Raw genomic sequence first — 20,483 nt, 5'->3', positions numbered from 1 at the left:
CACATCATTGGCTGGTAAAATAAGGAGACATGTACAGGCTGTCTGAGTGTCTGTATGCAACTTTTGTAAGTGACACAGCAGCTGACAGAGGACCCAGCTGATAACAGGGACACACTGTGCGACAGCCAAGGACAATAATATTATCATAATGTGTGGGGAGTGGGGGGTTGAGGGGGGTTAAGGGGGTACCCTTAATGTGCTGGTATTGTGAGGGAAATGTTATGTAGGCAATAAAGAAAAAGCAAGGAAACCCTAAGACATTTAGTCGATAAAAAATATGACAAATGTCCAACAAAAGCTACCAGAGACCAAATGTTTTAAAACTGATTAGTCTCTATTGTTTAGTCTAGCAATCAGCCTAATAACCTGATGATGATATTTTACAATGTAACTAGTCTTTGTTGTTTTTACCAGATAAAAGATAAACCAATTCAGATCATTCATCAATATTAAATGTCCAAAGAAAGAAATGTTACCTGGAAGCTTGGTAATATGTATTTACTTGTCTGAGTGACCGGCTGTTATTTTAGATGTGTAAAATGGTGTCATGATTATCTTAAGAAACCAGTAACATTTCATGACTTTAAATTATTCATTGCTTTACCAGCACACTTACACATGACACTTCTTTGGACAAAGGTGGGGCAGAGCACGTTACCTGTGACAGTCACCTGCCATCCAGTTGAATTGTGTAATGATATGCAATAGTCTCTCATATGTTTGTCTTTAAGACGATTTTTTAAATTTATGTGGGAATATAGATTTATTGTTTTGTTGTTGTACATCAGAAAGTCGTTACTGTATAGCATCTACAGGTGAAGCTGGATAGAACAACACAGAAAATAGTAAGCCAGTCATTACTCCGCTGAGGTCTATTTAACTTCTCATGAAACTCATGAGAAATGTGTTTCTAGATTGTTCTTACAGTATGCTTATCTGTTAAGTACTCTGAGTACCCTGCTGCTGTGATCCATGAGCTTCAGGAGTGTCTTTCATGTTGTATAGAAAAAGGAAAAGTCTTTCCTCAGAGTTGTGGTGACTGTGCTCCAGCAGTGGAGGAAGCACTCACATGCATTAATTAAGTAAAAGTAGCAATATCACACTTTATAAAACTACATTACAAGTAAAAGTCATGCATTCTAAATTTTATTTAAGTGAAAGCACACAAGTATAATAAGCTAAAAGGCCTGGCAGTATCAAAAATAAAATCATTATACTTAAAGGCCCTTAACAGAATATAATTATGTATATTTTAGAGTGTTGGGTTGTTATTACTCACTTGTACGCATGCTAATTGTGTAATTGGTCAACGTGGAACCAATTTTGACTACTTTATGTACCAATCACATTTTACACTTACTACAGTATTTTCAGTACAGTGTTTTTCCTGAATTGTGGTTGAGTAGAAGTATGAATTAGTATAAAATACTCATATGAAGTAGCTAACTTTGTACTTCAGTTATTTTCCACCTCTGCTCTGATTTGATCATTATCTTTGAAGAGAAACCGGCCATTTAAAAGCCTTTCTAAATGCTTTGTGTTCATTAGCAGTACATTAGTCTTCACAAACACTCGGAGCACATTCCATTGAAGAAGCGGCACAAATGTGTTTGTCACACTCCGGCGCACTCTGATTGGCTGTGGCCGCTGTCAGTTACCTTGGTAGCGCTCTCTGATTGGCTGTCTCTCCTCTCCGTTAGCCTGGGGGAGCGCCGTGTTTCAGTTTGGTTTGGAATGGTCTCTCTCTCTCTCCCCCTCGCTCTCTCTCTGCTCCGTAGCTAGCATTCGACCACTCATATTGATGTTTTTTTCCTCGACATTTCCATGGTAACTGTCCTGTCCAAGGTCTGATCAACAGCGAGGAGCCGAGCCGAGTGTGAGAATGGAGCTGGAGGAAAAAAACCCGGACCCTAAATACGGTAAGAAGAGATTCATGTCATTTTTTTCCCCTCCTGAGTCTTTGATTTTTCTCAAAACGGGCGAAGAAATGGAAACAATGACTGCAATGGATAGATGGGTGTGGACCTCATGGGTCTTATGCAGATCTGGAGGCATCCTCATCCTCCACAGCTGACTTGTTTTTACAGGAGTTTTCATCATTAATCCCAGAAAACGTGCATTGATTTAGTCTTTAATTTTTCATTTGACAGTACACAGATAACAAGAGTGACATGCTGTAAACGGATGGTTGTATTTGAGTAGTTTAACCTATTGTAACAGACTGTTAAAAACAAATTTAGCTTCAAATGAAACAAAAACCACACGCCGTAGTTATTTATAGTTGGTTTATGGCTTCATGAAGAGCTGAAGTGCCTGATAAAATACGTTTGTTAAGAGTAAGTAGGGTACGAAGGTTTCCATCCATTCAAACCATTAAAATGGTTTCATATTCAGGTTATTCATTGCTGCCGGAAAACAGTAAAACAGGCCAAAGAGCAAGAGCTCACAGATTCATGGATAATTTATTTGATTTATTGTGTTTTCTCTCGGGCTCAAGAACCAGTTGGTGTCTTTGTAGATTGACATATGACCATTTTATTCAGAGATGCACATCTGCCACACAAACATACAAACACATGCGCTGCACAGATGCTAATTGCTTTTATTCACATTGATTTTTTGCATGCACATACCATGGAAATATCATGTACCAGCCAAACACATGAGTCATTGCTGATTAATTATGAGTGTCACACATGTATTTTCTCCACCAGCCCACAGCAGCATAGCACGGTCTTGTGTCTGTCTGGGCTTGGTTGTTGTTCATATGGACTGTTGAGTCATGAAGTTTTCGTAACCAGTGTTATTCTTGCTTTAATACCCCTTGTTGGGGCTGGTACATGGTGGGATGGCCATAGGCCGCTCAAAAGCAAACTGCAGCCATCCCATTGAAATAACACTAATGCTGTCTGACTACTTGAGTTATTCCTTCTTTCACAATGTAAGATGTTCCAAACATCCCACACCCACAATGTCCTAAGTGTCCATCCAACCCATTCTGTGGAGCTCCCCCTGTGGAGCATTTCCTTGTTGCTTTCCTGTTACCATTTAAACAGCTCTTTTTCCTTGGCTCCCTTCCCCCGTGACAGCCAAGAGGTCAAAAGCCACTGACACATTCCAGCCCAGGCGTATTCTTACACAGTTGTTTTTATTAGGAGAGTTTGACCTGTGAGCAGGCCCCAGTTACCTCCTACTGTCACTTTTTCTCATCTCTCTAGGCTGATGTGCATGCCTGCAGGCAGGCTGCAGCCTGCACTGCCTGGACTGTGTTCAGCCTTGCCTGCTCTTCCCACTCAGCAGACACAGTCAAGAGGCATTCAGTCAATATTAAGCGGGCAAACACTCAGATGCATTACCACACACACTGTGAGTGTGCACACACACTCTCAGACACTAGTGCTAAATGTTTCACAGTTGTGCCTTGTCATTTGGACTTTGGTTTTGGAAAATGAAACAAACTGTTGCTATATGATCCAAGTAGTTTCTGTGAGGAGTAGAGAGAGATAATCATCTGAGCCAGTGGCTGTCAGTTTAAAGTATGCAGCACTTTAAAAAGAGCTTTAATGTTTCCTCCTCTCCTTTTATGAGTATGTAGGCTAATGGCCTCATTAGTGGCTGTCAAAGGGGAGTTTTTTAAAGCAGTGACAGACAGATAGATAGATAGATAGATAGATAGATAGATAGATAGATAGATAGATAGATAGATAGATAGTGTCTTCTTGCATCAACAGAACACACACACACACACAAACAACCACGCACCACACTAACCCATTAAGGTAGCCAGGGAAGGGTTCATCTGATAACCTCTCTGGGCACATTAGTGAACCACATCAGTTATGACATCATCACTTCCTTTAAAACACATGCACACACGCATTCACACAACTGTCACTAGAAAAACATATCTTTTACCCCAGTTATAGCATTTACACTTGTTTCCATTCAGTTTTTACATTTTCATTTAATGATTTTACTAAATAAATACTGATAATATCAGTGAGGTTTGTCAGATCTTTTTAACTCCGACTTGAATGCAGGCTGAAATTGTCTGGTAGGCCCTTTGGGTTTTCTTAATCAGTTTCTCTGGAGTGTGTAGTATTTACACACCTAATTACCTTTAGATCCCAGGCTACCCAAATGAGATATCATCTTCTACAACATTTTTTTACATCTCATGGTAGAGTTGTTACATGTAGCAGACTGACAAACAAGACTGTTTACCAGACATTTGGCAGCCTTTACACAGCAAATCTGCTGAGATACTTTTCAGCACAATCGGAGATTGTTTTATGGCACAAAACAGGCAAAGAGCCGCCTGTTTCTACAGCTCTAATGGAGCTGTGTCTCTCACATTTGCAGACGGTTCTACCAATGACAGGCTGATGGAAAATCACTTTCATTGTTTATCCTCTTCAGTAAAGAGAAAGAGGATGCGTATACACACACAAAGTGATGGCAGAGATGAGACCATACAGCAAGATGCCCTCTGAAATTTTTGTATAAATACTAATTTAAAAGGGACATATTATGCACATTTGCAGGTCTAGTTTTTTATTCTGGGGCTCTACTGGAATATCTTTGCATGATTTACAGTTTAAAAAACTCCTTAATTTACTCATTCTGACCCTTTACACAGCTCCTCAGTCCAGCCTCTGTCTGTTTTAGCTCCTGTCTCTTTCAGGTCCCCTTCCCGATGGGCCCACTCTGTTCTGATTGGCCAGCTTCCAACTTCAGTGGCTCAGGAGGCTACATAAACAAACAGCAGTAGAACGATTTCACTACTTTTTCTTGTTCTTGAAACGTCAACTTCTCAAATACATCCGTACATGCTCGAGCCGAATTTCTGATCTGAAATTTGTGAGTAGACAACGCGAAAAAAATACATGGAAAAGCATTTGTAGCGACCTTAGGAACAAAGGCTACAGAAGGGAAGGCTGTTGATGGGCATGTGCAACAATCTGATGTCAGCAAGGTAGAAAAAAACAAAGTATTCAGATCAGGTTGAAACTACCAACTACCACAACTTGAGGCTGGAGCCAATGCAGAAGTCCCTTAAAGTGCAATGCAACCAACGATCACTAGATGCTGACTCTAAAAAGTCCCTGACTCACATTCAAAAACCATTCCAGAGCGTGAAAGGCAATACCTCGCACTCCTTATTTGGGAGGTCCTGGCTCCAAACAGAAAAGATGGCGCCACCATAAACTGCAACTCTGGGCTTCAAACTGGCTCAAGTGCAAACCAGTTGGTGATGTCACACCTTGCAACGGCCATCTTTATATACAGTCTAGGAAAGGAACCTGGCTTTTGACTTGCAGAGAGCTTTTCTACATATGTTAACCTCAAGTTTAGGAACTTTGACCATGTTTAGCTTATAAATATCCGACATCATAATAGTATATAAATAACAAAAATGCATAATATGTCCCCTTTAGATATTTGGGAGTAATCTTTGTCCTAACTCTAGCCAGGATATGTAACATCTCAGTGCTTAGTAACCTGTTATTTTATGAAACTCACATGTGCTGGTGTAAATGTGTGGTATTTGGTCAATTTATTAATTAATTGATCATTATATATAAATATATATTATTATATATCTCACTAATTGAAATTTAAAACCAAATGAAAGTACACAATATTCCATGCCTTAAAAATGATATCTCTTTTTACATTTTTAGCTGCCCAATGATAAACTCTGCATATCAGCACCTTGTTTTTACACTTTGGTTTTAATGTGTTAATGTTAATGTGTAATCTTTAGAAGTGTTGGTGGGCAGATTTTGTTACCTTTGCACAGAGCTAGGCTGAGTCTTTCCAACTGTTTCAGTTGAGTGCTGGTTTCAGCTACATATTTACCAGACAGACATTCTCATGTAACTCTTGGCAACATGGCGGATAAGTGTTTCCCAAAATGTTGAACTATTCCTTTTTCTCTCAAACATTGATAGCACCCTCAAAAATCCAGTATCAGTCTGGTTCTAATACATGTTAAGGAAGCTGGGTTTCTTAAGAAGGAGGTTGAGTTTGTATTGGGCAAGGACATGGTGAAGTCTATGTAACAAGCACATGTGTGAGCTGAGTAGTCAGTATTGTATTTCATGGCATGGCATGTTGTCTCTCCGTCACATGGCAGTGGAGGTGGGCAGACCAGACTGGCATCATGCGCTACCAGAGAACACGTAGGACGGCCTTATCTTTCCTACTGTTGATGTACAGCTCAGTGCACCGGTCTCAGATGTGCACAATGCATCATAAACAAGCCATTGTGTTAACAATGCAAAAAAAATGTCTCAAGAAGTCATTGTCCATTGTTGAGGAAGTTTATAGTGTAAATTTGAGAGCTCTTCAAGTGGGATGTGGTTAAAGTGCTACAACAAGCTGGAAAACACAACTTAAACTAGAAACAGGAAGCTGAGAAGACACTGACATTGTATATGTGGCACTGCTGTGTTTTTTTGAAGGTATATGTTACATATTTATGTCACTGATAAACAGAAGCCCATTAATTTTCAAGCACTGTGTGTTGAGAGTGAGAGATTTTCTTGTGTTTTGGTGATGTTACCTCTGTGCGGTGCGGGTGCAACTGCACCGCATGCAGTTGCACTCTCTAAAACAGCGGTGACAAAAAGGAAACAGCTTATCACGTTGATGCAATGGACTGAGTTAAAGCCTAAAATGCCTGCTGATGCTGCTTGGAGGAACTGTTCAAGTGCAAGTTTTACCCACCACTGGAACTGACACACCCTGTGGGTAGATATCTAAAAATGACACATTTAAGTCTCATGTCTGTGTTAACACCCAATTTGGCAACAGCACATTCACAGGCACCACAACTCTCGTGTCTCTTTTGTACTTCTCTCTCAGTTTCCCACATCAATACTGTTTTTGCTGCAGTCCCTTTGACAAATCCCAAAGACACAAGAGACACGAGAGAGAGAGAGAGAGAGAGAGAGAGAGAGAGAGAGAGAGAGAGCGAGAGAACAGGAGGTGAAGGCAGAGCTTTTAAGTACAGCAAAAGAAGGAAGTGAGGACACAGACCCCATACAGGAAGGAGACGTAAAGAAACAACTGCAACACACAGCACAGTGAGAGAAATCTACAAAACCGTCCATGACTGAGAGAAAAATAACGCCAGAATGAGCAAATACGAAAGACAAGGTAGTGTAACTGTCTGTCAGGCTGCATTTATGATCCACTGGAGGTCAATTTGTCGCTGGATGTTTTGTTGATGTGATTGTCAGATAGAGAACTGCATTCACTGATGGTTTCACATATTTTTGAGAGTTAATGAACCGTTTTAAGGGCCGTAGTCACATATTACCTCTAGAACACTTAAAGTAACACTTAAAGTAATTTAAAATTCAAAGTACAGCGACACATTTCTGCTTGTGTCAGCTTTGTGGTCAGAGGGTGTGTGTGTATCCTGTGTATGTCTGGAAAGACATGTACGCAGTGACAACAGGTAGCAGAGCTGGCCTCTAAATGTCACTGTGTGTCTGTAATAGGGTGTTTAAAGAAGAGTTAAATGCCACTCTTATCATGGGAATGGTCATGAAGGCTGTGACATTACAGTAATGTGACAGGATGTGTAATAGCACAGAAACTGGTTATCTTGCAAAAGGATGTTGGTCAGGGAGATCATGTTTACTCTTAGCTGAAAACTGATTTCCTGTGTAAAACATATTTCATAAGTGTAATTTAAAAGTCTAGAAATGACGGATGAGTGGATCAATTCTTTGGAAATAGTGACTCTCAGTGTTAGCTCGTGATGATCTCACTGTAGGCAGAGTGGGCTTGGTTGATGTTTCTCCTCTGCTGTGGCTGAGGTGTTTCCATGGCGGCTGGCGATGTCCACTGGGAGCTCCTCGTCGCCGGGGGGCCATTTTGTGGGTTGCTAGGCATGACAGTCAGGCAGAAGAATCCTTTTGTTCTGCATAATGTCCTGTTTTTGTGGATACATAGACTTACTCTGATACATTGTGCTCATGTTTGTCTCTCACACATACACATTCTAGTCTTTGTTTACATACACATTTATGTATTTATTGTTATATTATTCACTACTGTGGACTGTACACTACTCTTATGATATAATGAATATCAAATATAGTGTAAATTATTGGAGAAAAAAGGATATTTCTCTGTAAATGCATCTGTAAAACTGTAGATTATGTTGATGGTATTTAGAAGTGTTGGGAATTAATTAATTCGAAGAACGTACTAGAGTTACAGGAAAGTACAAGCACCCTGACAAAATTCAGATTTTAAGATTTCCAAACCAATGCAATCGCAAAGTCAAGAGCATTGACCAATAGGGCTTCGACCAGAAGTGGTTTCTCATTGTATTTTAAATAGACGCATATAGACTTCAGTTCACACGTTCAGGAAATGATCTACGCCACAAAATGACTAATCAGTCTCAAGACTCTGGGTGATTCGTCCATTGACAGAAAAAATGGTTTTGATAATTTATCAATCATTTAGGTATTATTTTAAGCAATAATGCCAAATATTCTCTGGTTCCAGACTCTCAATTGTTAGGATTTACTGAAAAAAAAATTCTGAAAAAACCATGCAATTTTATGACGTCACCTTGGACTAGAAAATTGTGATAGGAATTTTTCACATTTTTTCTTTTTTTTTTACCAAACAATTCATGGATTAATTGAGAAAATAATCAGGTTTATCAATAATGAAAATAATCATTAGTTGCAGCCCTAATATAAACATAACATTTTAGCTTTATAGCTTCAGTCTCATATACATTTTATTCTATAGTACCAGAGTCACTTTTACATATTCACATTCATTGTGCCAGGTGGTGCTCCTATAATCCAGTAGTGAAAATGAGAGTATACAATGTACCTTCCGCATTTTTGTGTATTTTTAGATTACGTTTGATCAGATTAAATTATGGCTCGAGAGAGTTTATACTGACCCACATTCACACAATTTGAGAACAGCAAAGATCCTCGATAACAACAAGAGCTCAGTATTACTGTATAATATAAAGACTTTGAGTGGAATTGTAACTGAAAGTTAACTGGCCAGTGCAATGGGTGATCCTCATTTGTTTATATGCCACAAACGACTTTTTGGCAGCACTTGTGGTTAAATGGTTTTCTTTCAGGTCTTCATTGAGAGTTTACAATGTGATTAGTGGTCAGTTAAAGCAGTCTAGTGAGACCACTAGTTTTTGGTTAACTAGCTGTATTGCATGTGTTCTGTTTTTAGAGGCTCATGAAACTGAGATTGAAGTTAAAAGTCTCACATTCAAATTAGAGGAGGAGGCACTGACAAGCTTGTGGTTTCTTTTTAACTCCAGGGGAGTCGAGGAAGTTTGACCCAAGCTTCAAAGGACCGATTCACAACAGGTGAGACGTCTGTTTCTATCAGTGATCAGAATTCTACACTTAACTTTTCAAGACTCCAATAAAAATTTTCTCTTCTCCTCTGTTCTCCTCTCCTCTCCTCTCCTCAGGGGTTGCACAGATGTCCTCTGCTGTATTCTCTTCATCTTGGCCATGTTTGGGTACTTTGCTGTGGGTATCCTCGGTAAGATTGATCTCCCATTGCTATAATATGTACAAATTCCTCGATTAGACAGTTCACTGCTTAGATACACAATTTTTAAGAACCATGCTTTTTATAATTGTGTACAATATTGATTTATTATTGCTATATTTCATTATTATTTATGTAATTAAACAATTTAAAACACATCACACAACTCTTCACAGGTACAGCATGATTTACACCAAACATGTTTGACTATCTTGCCTTCATCAGGGTTGTGTTTAAGGTTATGTACAATTTCCTTATATATGTCTAAGTATATAGATACATTTACAAAACATAAAATATGCATTTACTGGGAGTAAATATTGTATTTTGTAAAAATATAACATTGTTTTGTATAGTTAAAGGATAGTTTCACAATTTTTAAGCCTGTCCTAAATCAACAGTCAGGTACCCAAATGCACACTGACACATGTTTTTCTTGCTGTAATCATTCCTCCTGTTCATACTGACATTTAGCCAGTCATAATGCACTTTCAGTGTAAGTGATGGGGGACCATCTAGCATGTGAATGATAGATGGACTATAATTAAGGAGAGCACAAACAACCTTAGCAACCATCCTTCCTGATGAAGGCAAGATAGCTGAAGACGTTTGGTGAACTAGAGAATTGTTTTAACTCACACTGAAGCTCACACAGGCCTGCACCTCACTGTATGTGTGTTCTCAGTGGTAGAAATGGTTTATATTTAAGATTTAAGAGACAATATCTTATGCAGACCCTTTTCCATGTCTTTGATCTAATGTTCTCATTTGTTCTGAATGATTTTAACTCTTCTCCATGCAGCCTGGTCCCAGGGTGACCCCAGGAAAGTGATCTATCCCACAGACAGCAGGGGACAGTTCTGTGGACAAGATGGAACAGCTCTGGAGTGAGTCACCCGGCAATATGATCGCAATGTGTACAGTATATGTCTCCTTGGAAGTCTTTCACATGCAGATTATTTTGTGTACATTTCAGATAATTACATGTATCACTGTAATCTAAGACCCTTCATTTAGGACTTAGAGACATTTATTTATGATACAGGCCAAATAATAGTTTTGTTTTATTGTTCCTACACAACAGGAAAAAGCCTCTTCTGTTCTACTTCAATATCCTGAAATGTGCCAGTCCGCTGGTGCTGCTGGAGTTCCAGTGTCCCACCACACAGGTCTGAAACATGTATTTGCTTATGATTACTGCAACTATTTCACCCTTCTAACAATTAATCTCAACAATTGTCATGATTGTTTTTTGTTATTTGTCCCAGTTATGTGTGGAAAGCTGTCCTGACAGGCATCTTACATTACTGAAAGCCATGAGAGGCAACAACGAAGACCGTGAATACTACAAACGATACTGCAAGGAAGGAGTGAACTTCAGCCAAATGGTAAACATTCAAATAATTGGATCATTTACATTCTATATATGCTAAAATATATACTGTGACATGTACAATGTAAAAAATATCTCTTCAAAAACAACATTGAAGGCTGTTTTATATGATTCAGACCACCCCTGAGATCCTGAGGGATGGCTTGTGTCCTGCCATGCTCATGCCCAGTAAAGCCTGTAAGTGTAAGAAGCTTGTTCAAGGTCATGAAGCTGAAACAAATAAAACCACATAAAAACTGAAAATCATCTACTCCTTAAACACAGTCACGCGTCGCTGCCTTCCGGCCCTGGGAACGAAGAAAGGCGGGGTGGTGGTGGTGGGCAATGAGACCATGGTGGATGCGGGAGACGGTGTCAAAATCAATGCCACCAAGGTGCTTGAGGCATCAAAGTGAGTCCTCTGCAACGTTTTGCTAAAATTTGTGCTGAAATAATGAATCATTTAATGGATTAGTTGATTGACAGAAAAAGCACAAACTAGATAAATATTTGATAATCAATCAATCATAGACAATTTGACCAAATAGACTGTTTCAAGATATCAGTTTGTACCTTGGGAACTAAATTTGGACTTATCTTCATTTCCTACTGAATTATAGACTAAAAGAAAAATCCCCACTTTCCTCACTTATAGAGAAAATGTTGTTTACATGGGTAAATGAACTAGTTTTTACTGGACACTCCTGTCACACATCATCATGCTGTGCTGTGTCAGCTGACAGCTAGCACATCACATCCCCCATCATAACTCACTCTACTGATTTGACGGCCTATTTAAAGGCCGTCATGCTCCCATTTGCTCTGTACACTGATGTGTTTTGCTACAGCCTCCGACTGCTTTGGTTCTGAACAGGAAGAAGTTTTCTATCTGCGTCATTGCCACTGGGGGATTTGGCAATGCTCCCTGCATGTTATTTATCAAGATGATGAGTATTACGTGCTGTTATGTTGTATTTTTGAAGCAGCCTGTATCACAGTGCTGCAGAGTGTAGAGACACATCATCAAGCCGAGTTACATCTGTCATCTTAATTTACAATGTGACACAAAATGACATAGACTAGTGTTAGTGGCAGTAATTGAACAAAAGCTTCAAATTAAAACTCTGCTGAAGCACAGCAGCATTGAAAGCTGGATTTGTCTTTAAAATATGTATATTCATTATTTTAGCTGATAAAAAATATTGTTGTCTTAGTTTATCAGTCCTTGTCAGGTGACTACAATGTTAACTTTGGACAACAGTGGTTGGTTTTTAATTCAACTCCTATTTTTACAGGATGTCAAACATGGTAGTTGAAGCTCGCCAGGTGGCCATGAGAATCTTTGAGGACTACACTCAGTCATGGCATTGGATATTGCTGTAAGTGTGACCGTTCTCTAGTGTGATGGAATAACTGTTGAAAGACCAATTTTTCCATATTTAGTCATTTAACTGGTTTTGCTAAACTAAACTAGATCATTCAGTAGCCCTACTGTAGTTGTCCACACAACACACACAGTAATTATGGCATTTTTTTTATTATGGTATAATAAAAGCATTTGAGTGTTTAATGCTGAGTTCAACTGTTTGATCATTTAAAACCAAAACAAATGCATGACAACAGCTCTGAACATTGCATGCTAACTAATGTTGTTAAGTCTGAAACTGACATGTTCAAATGTTTGATTTGTTTCTCTAGTGGTCTGGTGATAGCCATGCTTGTCAGCTTGATTTTCATCGTTCTGCTGCGATTCTTGGCAGGCATCATGGTCTGGGTCATGATTGTCTCGGTTATTCTAGTCATCGGATATGGTGAGTCTTCAGCTTCTTTAAATAATAAAGTTGCTTTTTGCTTTTATTAATGTGAAAAATGATTAAACATTTACACAACTTCTTAGGTATTTTCCACTGTTACATGGAGTATGCAAGTCTGAAGGGAGAGCCTGGCGCTGACGTCACCATCCGTGACCTGGGCCTGCAGACGGACTTCTCTGTGTACCTGCAGATCAGACAGACCTGGCTGGCTTTCAGTATGCACAGATACGCTGACACTCTGTAATACAACTCTGTATGAAGTGTTGAGGAATCCATTTTAATCTGCTGCATTCACTGTTTTGCAGTGATCATCCTGGCTATCGTGGAGGTCATCATCATCCTGCTTCTCATCTTCCTCAGGAAGAGAATCCTGATCGCCATCGCCCTCATCAAAGAGGCCAGCAGGTCAGTCTGAGTTTGTCTTTAATTCCAGTCTTGCATTGTGCTGCATCATTCTCTTGTGTTTTCTCAGCCACGGTGGAAAAGTGACCCGACATGTTCCCATATTATAAAGCTGCAACAATCAATCATTTTATATTAAATAATGGATCAAATGACAGTGTAATGTGAAAGTGTTGTTTTTTTTAGTGACACACCCACAGACAATTATCACCCGACTCTGATGTTCAGTGTGTTCTATGTAGCATTTTAGCATCTTTCAGCTCATTGTTCTGGTTTTTCAGGCCCACAAATTTATTGCTGTAGTTCACTTTCACTGCTCTCATCAACCCTGTTTCAGCAAAAAAAAAGCTCTGGTAAACCCCTGTATGCTACCTGCCTTTCAGACAGACAAAGTTAGCGACTAGCTCTTGAACATGGTGGAGCATTTAGCAGCTAAAGACAGAGATATTTCCCTCAGTAGTTGGTGGAGACCAAAACAGAGCTGAAAGGAGGGTGAATACTGGACTTTAGTGTGCCAAAAGCACAACTCCAAATGAATACTAATGTTGTTGCATATCTGCTGGATGTGTAAATATGCAATTGCTAACAGCATAAGAACTTTATATGGTGATAATATGTCAATGTTGTGTTTACAGCTTGTTCTGCTGCCTCTAAAAGGCTTAAAAAAACAATTAACGCTGCTTTAATTTAATTGTATTCTTCTGCATAACAGTTCTTACCCTTAAACATCACCGTACAGTAAGAGAGTGCTAAGCTATATGTTTCTTTGTTTTCGAAACAAACTCCTTCCTTTAGGGGAGTTTCATATCTAAGCCTTTGTTTTCTTTTTCAGAGCCGTTGGGCATGTGATGTCAGCACTGTTCTACCCACTGCTGACCTTTGCCCTCCTCGCCGTGGTGATTGCTTACTGGGCCATCACTGCTGTGTATCCTTCCTTTTGTGATCTAGAAGAAAGGCCCGTATAAAAAGATAGTGACCCTTTCAAATATATCCTCATCTTCTTGTGCTAATCTCCTTGACAGCTTTGACCAGTTTCTTGTCCACCTCTAATGAACAAGTGTACAAAGTGTTCAATACCACTGAGTGTGAGTACTCACGACAAACCTGCGACCCCAAGGTAGGCCTCTAAATGTCACTGTCACACTAAATTTACTTGTCGAAGATACGTGAGGTTCGCTAAAAAGCCAAACGAATATTCTGCTAATATTTGACACCTTTTAGGAAGAACCCCATAAATGACTCTGGCCCTTCCCTTCCCTACCCTTCTGTTTCTCCAGACATTCAACACCTCCAACATTACAGCTCAATGCCCTGACGCAGAGTGCCTGTTTGCCTTCTATGGTGGTGAGACACTCTACCACAAATACCTCATCGTACTCCAGTTTTACAACGTTTTCCTCTTCTTCTGGTGTGCCAATTTTGTGACGGCCCTGGGCCAAGTCACTCTGGCGGGGGCCTTTGCCTCATATTACTGGGCCTTCAAGAAGCCTGATGATATCCCTGCCTACCCCATCTTCTCCTCTCTGGGACGAGCCCTCAGGTTAGAAGTTGGATTTGTTGTGAGCAGTCTGGGCAAATACAGTATGTGTGTTTGATCATTAATTATCTGTTTTTGAATCTAAAAACAGGTATGATATTGGGTGTTAAAGCTTATTGTTGACCTAGGAAACAAAAATCTTAATGGTGTACTCACTAGCTTTTTCTGGTGCAAAATGCAGTTGAAAGCTCTGGAAAAAGCTACTGCAGTAAGTGCACCTTAAGTTAAGATTTTTTTGTTGTTTAATACTTCTTTAAAAAATCTGTATAAGTGGAGCTCTTCTTACATTTAATTAAATGTTCCTTACACAAATTTAAACACATTAGCAGACTAAAGCTAATATGAGTGTGTGAAGTTTAGTCAGATTCTTTTGGGTGAATTTAAAGACGATAAAGTTGGTCATTTTCTCCAAATGAGACAGATGGGGGTGTTAGTTGGTAGCTAGCTTACTTGCGTAATGGGATAAAGATTGTTTTATTCTCACAGTTGGGCTCTGTTTCCTCCTCCTGTTCAGATACCACACGGGCTCCCTGGCGTTTGGCTCTCTGATCCTGTCTATAGTCCAGGTCATCAGGGTTATTCTGGAGTACCTGGATCACAAGTTGAAAGGTCAGTAATAGAATAATGGAAACCCTGGCCATGAAGCCTGAACATAATTTATGAGTTACAGTGGCAAACTAAAGTGTACTCAGCAATGTATTAGTGCTTACTTATTATAATATTACAATTATTGTTTCACAATTGATTTATTTTCCCACCTACATCCATTTAACCTTTTATTCTCTCCTGCTTTGCACCTTCTCTTTCACACACACTTCTGTCTGCAAGCAACACCTTTGGTTTATTCATAGCAGCAAACAGAGCATATCAAGCGTGCATGTAACTTTGTTTAATCCAAGTTAGACCTGGAAAGAATGTATGAAATAAAGTCAGTTATATTGTGTCATGACAAAGACCCTGCAATGTTCAAGTTTTGCTCTCATCCTTCAGGTGCTCAAAACAAGTTTGCTAAATTCCTGCTAAGCTGCATGAAGTGCTGCTTCTGGTGTCTGGAGAAATGCATCAAGTTCCTAAACAGAAATGCCTACATCATGGTGAGTTTTAGTGACTGGATACATCTACCTGAGAGATGTTGGGTTGGTCAGGCTGTAAAGTTGTTGTTTTTTTGTCTTCAGATTGCCATCTATGGTAAAAGTTTCTGTACCTCAGCTCGAGATGCCTTCTTCCTTCTCATGAGAAACATCGTCAGGTAGGATCTCATTACATTGCTCACATTCGGTGAGCATTTATTCAATAGCTATTCTTAGACCAGTTTAATTTAATATACTCTGTTTTGCACCGTGCCTGTTTCAACACAGGGTGGCTGTTTTAGACAAAGTGACGGACTTCCTGCTGTTTCTTGGAAAGCTCCTTATTGTTGGAATTGTTGGTAAGGGAGCTTTTTTTAGACCAGAAGTATCTCTTTTCTAAACCAATTGAAAGAAATCTGTTTGGATTTGTTTAAATTCACTAATTCACATAATTTTTTTTTCTGTACAGGAATCTTCTCTTTCTTCTTCTTCTCTGGAAAAATCAAAGCTGTAGAGCAGGCTGCTCCATCTCTGAACTACTATTGGGTGCCAATACTGGTGAGAGATAACTATGTCTGTATACTGTGATCCATGGTTTACCTGTAGTCATTTCATGGTATTGACATATGTGATTTTGTCTACTTAGACGGTGGTAGTGGGATCGTACCTTATTGCCCACGGCTTCTTCAGTGTGTACGCCATGTGCGTGGACACACTCTTCCTCTGCTTCTGTGAGTAATTTTATAAACATGTTGGTGGACAGCCACAGTGTTTTAATGCAGATCTTCTCCTCCTTCCTTTCAGCACTCGTACAACTGTCTAAAGCTGAGCTGCTGGTTTCTTCTTCTTCCTGCCATGTTTCTGACTCTTCTTCTCTTTGTCTCATTTCTCCCATTCATTTCATTTCACTTTACTTTTATTTTCACCCCTTCTCCACAATTATTTCATGATTTCATTTTCCCCTAATTTTCCTTTAACCCAATCAAACACACCACATACACGTTCAAAAGGTGAGGACTTGGAAAGAAACGACGGCTCGTCTGAAAGGCCTTACTACATGTCCCCCGAGCTGCACGAGATCCTCTCCAAAGCAAAGAGGCTGGAGGAAGATCAAGACGGCGTTGACCTGCAGGTGGATTCTGCAAAGCAAGCAGATGAGGTGAAACTTGAGGAGGAAACCCCTCTTCACCAGCAAGAAGACGGAGAGATCCAACTGAAACATCAGACTGTGCTCAAGCAGGACAACGAGGAGGAGCAGCCCCTTCAGACCAAGACAGATGCGGAAGAACCAAAAGAGGAGAAGAGTGAGGAACAAAAAGACGGTGAAGCAGAGGAGGCTGAAAACAAGGAAGAACCAGAGGTGAAAGAAGAAGAGAAGCAGGAATTGAAACAGGAGGAAAAGATGGAAGAGGAGGCACCACCTCCAGCTGTGGAAGCTGAGAAAGAGGAAACAGATGAAAAGAAAGAGGAAAAAGATGAATCCAAGGAAGAAAATCCTCCCGTTGCACCACAGGAGTAGATGATAAGAGTGTGTAACAGCAAAAAAGTATGGCTCGGTAAACATGATAAAGCTTAAAATGCATACGTGTTGAATGAAAGAACTGTACCCACAACGTCGTGATACAGACCTGTTAAATGTATGCCTCGCTATGTGAGTGCTGTGACGTCCAGCTGGAGACGGTTGTCGTGTTTGAAGGTTGAAGCAGGTCAAAAAGCCCAGCGCATCTCTGTAGCTTGAAAAAAACGCTATCTTGTGTTGGTTTTTAGAACAGTGTTGGTTTTTACATTGTGAAGATGTGTAGAACATTGTGAGTACTGAACCTGTGCCTGATTACTGTCACTAATATTTGTTGTCTTAATCCTGTTAACGAATGCACTACAGAAGCACTACTTACCATGTTTACAGTCAGAACAATGCATCTCAATCAATGGTGAAACTCTTTCACTGTTTACAGTAATACCAGCTGACACCAAAATGTTACAGACATATTTGATAAACTGTATAAATACTGGATCTTTTTTTTCTTATGGGACTTGTGTATATACAGTAGTGTACGTCTATTATGTATTTTTTTGGCTTCAGTCTTAAAGAGATCCTCGCCAAGATGGGATCCCATGTATTGTATTGCCACCTACTTGCCTTGGTATTTCAGACTGGCGTAAGTGCTGTGATTGTGTCGCCATGACGCAGCCATCGTGACCTCTTGGACTCTGTTTACTGACCCCACCTGCCTTGCTCTGTCCCTGTCCTCAGCCTGTCTCTCTCTCTCTAAGTGCTGCATGGTGTAGACCTTCTGAACGCTTGCAACTAACATCTTAAGTCGCTGGATGCTTTTGTACTTTTTTTTCCTTCCGTGTCACCTTGTGAAAGATGTAAGTTGATTTTCCACTGATGATATTTACTGATGACATTCCATATTTATTGGATGTAATAACTTTATTAAAAGTGATTGTATTTAATCACAGTAGTTCTGTTATGGGTAAACAAGTGAGTTTCAGTGTGGTGTTTGGCATTTGGAAGCAGGTGAGTTTGCATGTCTCAACATAGTCAGCTTTAGGTTTTTTTCTTAAAGGGGCACGCCAACAATTTACATGTTAAATGTGTACAACATTAATAGACTACTAAAATGCTGTTCAGTACCGATGCAATTAAACTGCCGTTGCATGACCAAATAACAGAAAAGCAGCATAAAGTCAAGTTATCCTGGTCTTCAATTTCAATTCATGCAGAAGAACGTGTGCTTTGAGACAATTAGCTAGCTAGCTGCCATGTTAGGCTGATTTTATCAGGTAATTGATGTTAAGTTATTTTAACCATGTGACTAGCCACTGTGAACCCATAACTAAATGTAACAAATGCCAGTTTACTTAGCTGTATCATTTGTGAATGATATATCAAAGTAAATTTACTTGTCATGGGAAGTACTTCTTACCCTGTGAAAACATTTATATGATGTCTTCTGTGGCTCTGAAGGAGCTTTCTAAAGTCTTAGAGAATTACTTGAGTGATATCACTTGAGTAATCCCAGGTTGTGCTTTGGGACCAAACATTTTTGAGGGAAAGCCTGCGTTATAAACCCAGGATTTAGAGTTGGAAAGACGTGAGTATTTGCCAGACAGGGAGGGTCTAACTAAGAGATGCTATTGAGTTGCAATAGTTTTAACTTGACCCATGTTAGGGAATAAAATCAGGATATCTTATATTTTCTTTAACAATCTCTTTCATAACTCTCCTTACTTTATGGAACTGCAATACTAAATTGTTGGTGTACCCCTTTAACTCTTTAAAGCCAATCATAGATAGTCAATCCATAAGTACAAGCACTGTTCAATTGTTCAGTGTTAGGATGCTTCTAGGAAAATGTCCCTCAACTGCTTCTCTCCATGTCACAGTGGAGGACCTGGAGCGCAACGATGGAACAGCAGAGAGGCCGTACTTCATGTCGCAGAGCCTGCTCACCCTCCTAAAGAAGTCCAACGAAGAGGCCAAATCTGTAGATTAAGTTTGTTTGTGTGTGTGTGTGTGTGTGTGTGCGTTTGTGTGTTTATTTTTGAATGAAAAGAGGAACAGAAAAAAGTTAAAGTGCCATTTCCTTCATTTTGTGTGTTTGTGGTGCTTTAGATGAGCGACTGAGTTCAGCACCGCCACAGTATTACAGTAACTACTGTTACTGTCAAATGTTAATTTCTGTTGTCTGTATCATATTTTGATCCTTTTATATTTTGTTACAAAGACTTAAGCCTATTGTCTTCCTGTACTTGCCCAACAAGTGAGATTATATCACAGAAAGAATACAGGGAGCGTGAGTTACACATAACATGTGTACTTAATTTAAGAAAAATTTGCCTTAAAAACCTGTGTTTTTCTTTTTCATTGTACATTTTGGTCTTGCTGGTCTTTTATTTATGTATGTTCTGTCACACAATTCGTGTGGAAGCATTGAAGAGTCCAATATCTTCTAATGAGATCTCCAGTTTATGGCAGATGTAGCTTGTTGATACATGAGTAAAGCTGTGCTTAATCAGTTTAACAAAGCATATTGCGCTAGCACTAGCTCACCAAAGCAAAATTGCAAATGTGCAGGTGATTATAGTTTAGTATGATCTTATCACATTGCCTTAAGAGATTACAAATGACTCAAGTGGTTTAATTCAGACTTACAGTTTTTGCTGTTTTAATAGCTTGTGTTCTTTCATGTTTATATGAAACATATCCATAATTAATGTACAAATGTTGAATTTGTAAAAGTTTTTCATTAATTTCATATTGTTGTATATCAATAAAATTATGCTGCCATATTAACGTTCAAAGGGGGAGGGGGGGGACAAAAAAGGCCACTGCCTTTTAGAGACTGATATTATTTGGGTAAAATAAAATGTGGATTATTATTGTATATGCTGTTATTACTAGAACAGGATGCTCAAGTACAAAAAATAAAAAAATCAAGAAAATCAAAACATTTGATACCTTTTCCTCTACCCACTGAATCTCCCAAGAATCATACATCTGCAGTTTTATAAACGTTGTGTGAAATATTCATTTTTATTTCATATTTCAGATATGAAACCTGTACCATGCAAAAGTAGTCATAATCATTCAAGAAAAAGGCCTACGTTTTGTTAACAAAGTTTATAAATTGTATAATAAGGCTGTATGCTTCCTATATTTTTGCATATGGGAGTCTTTATATCTTACTTTTTATGAGAACAGCGTACTT

The 20,483-nt window shown here is 39.2% G+C and overlaps 1 protein-coding gene across 3 annotated transcripts; it reads left to right on the top strand.

The window, feature by feature from the left end:
* The first annotated feature begins 1,686 nt into the window (after positions 1-1,686).
* slc44a2 (solute carrier family 44 member 2) lies at positions 1,687-19,821 on the top strand. Of its 3 annotated transcripts, none has more exons than XM_044346256.1 (23): positions 1,687-1,919; positions 9,332-9,380; positions 9,488-9,561; positions 10,373-10,457; positions 10,655-10,739; positions 10,839-10,958; positions 11,080-11,140; positions 11,228-11,354; positions 12,238-12,321; positions 12,641-12,753; positions 12,840-12,971; positions 13,062-13,161; positions 13,991-14,083; positions 14,191-14,275; positions 14,436-14,698; positions 15,210-15,304; positions 15,686-15,789; positions 15,871-15,944; positions 16,054-16,124; positions 16,235-16,323; positions 16,412-16,496; positions 16,776-17,311; positions 19,159-19,316. In XM_044346256.1, the coding sequence occupies exons 1-22, from the start codon at positions 1,883-1,885 to the stop codon at positions 17,282-17,284; spliced, it is 2,535 nt and encodes an 844-aa protein (XP_044202191.1). In that variant the 5' UTR covers positions 1,687-1,882; the 3' UTR covers positions 17,285-17,311; positions 19,159-19,316. The 3 variants fall into 3 exon arrangements, with proteins under 3 accessions (XP_044202191.1, XP_044202193.1, XP_044202192.1); XM_044346257.1 differs by lacking the exon at positions 1,687-1,919 and adding an exon at positions 7,024-7,164; XM_044346258.1 differs by lacking the exon at positions 16,776-17,311 and having other exon boundaries at positions 1,693-1,919; positions 19,159-19,821.
* Positions 19,822-20,483: the final 662 nt, after the last annotated feature.

The sequence above is a fragment of the Thunnus albacares genome, chromosome 3 (assembly GCF_914725855.1).
Source record: "Thunnus albacares chromosome 3, fThuAlb1.1, whole genome shotgun sequence".
NCBI lineage: Eukaryota > Metazoa > Chordata > Actinopteri > Scombriformes > Scombridae > Thunnus > Thunnus albacares.
The sequence above is the reverse complement of the archived record's forward strand: the minus strand, read 5'-3'. Positions and strand labels throughout refer to the sequence as shown.

Bases quoted from the DNA above. Each gene is read 5' to 3' on its own strand.
- slc44a2 (XM_044346256.1), top strand. From the start codon at position 1,883: ATGGAGCTGGAGGAAAAAAACCCGGACCCTAAATACG. The intron at 11,141-11,227 runs GTAAGTGTAAGA...CCTTAAACACAG, and splicing joins GCTCATGCCCAGTAAAGCCT to TCACGCGTCGCTGCCTTCCG. The intron at 16,497-16,775 runs GTGAGTAATTTT...CACGTTCAAAAG, and splicing joins CACACTCTTCCTCTGCTTCT to GTGAGGACTTGGAAAGAAAC.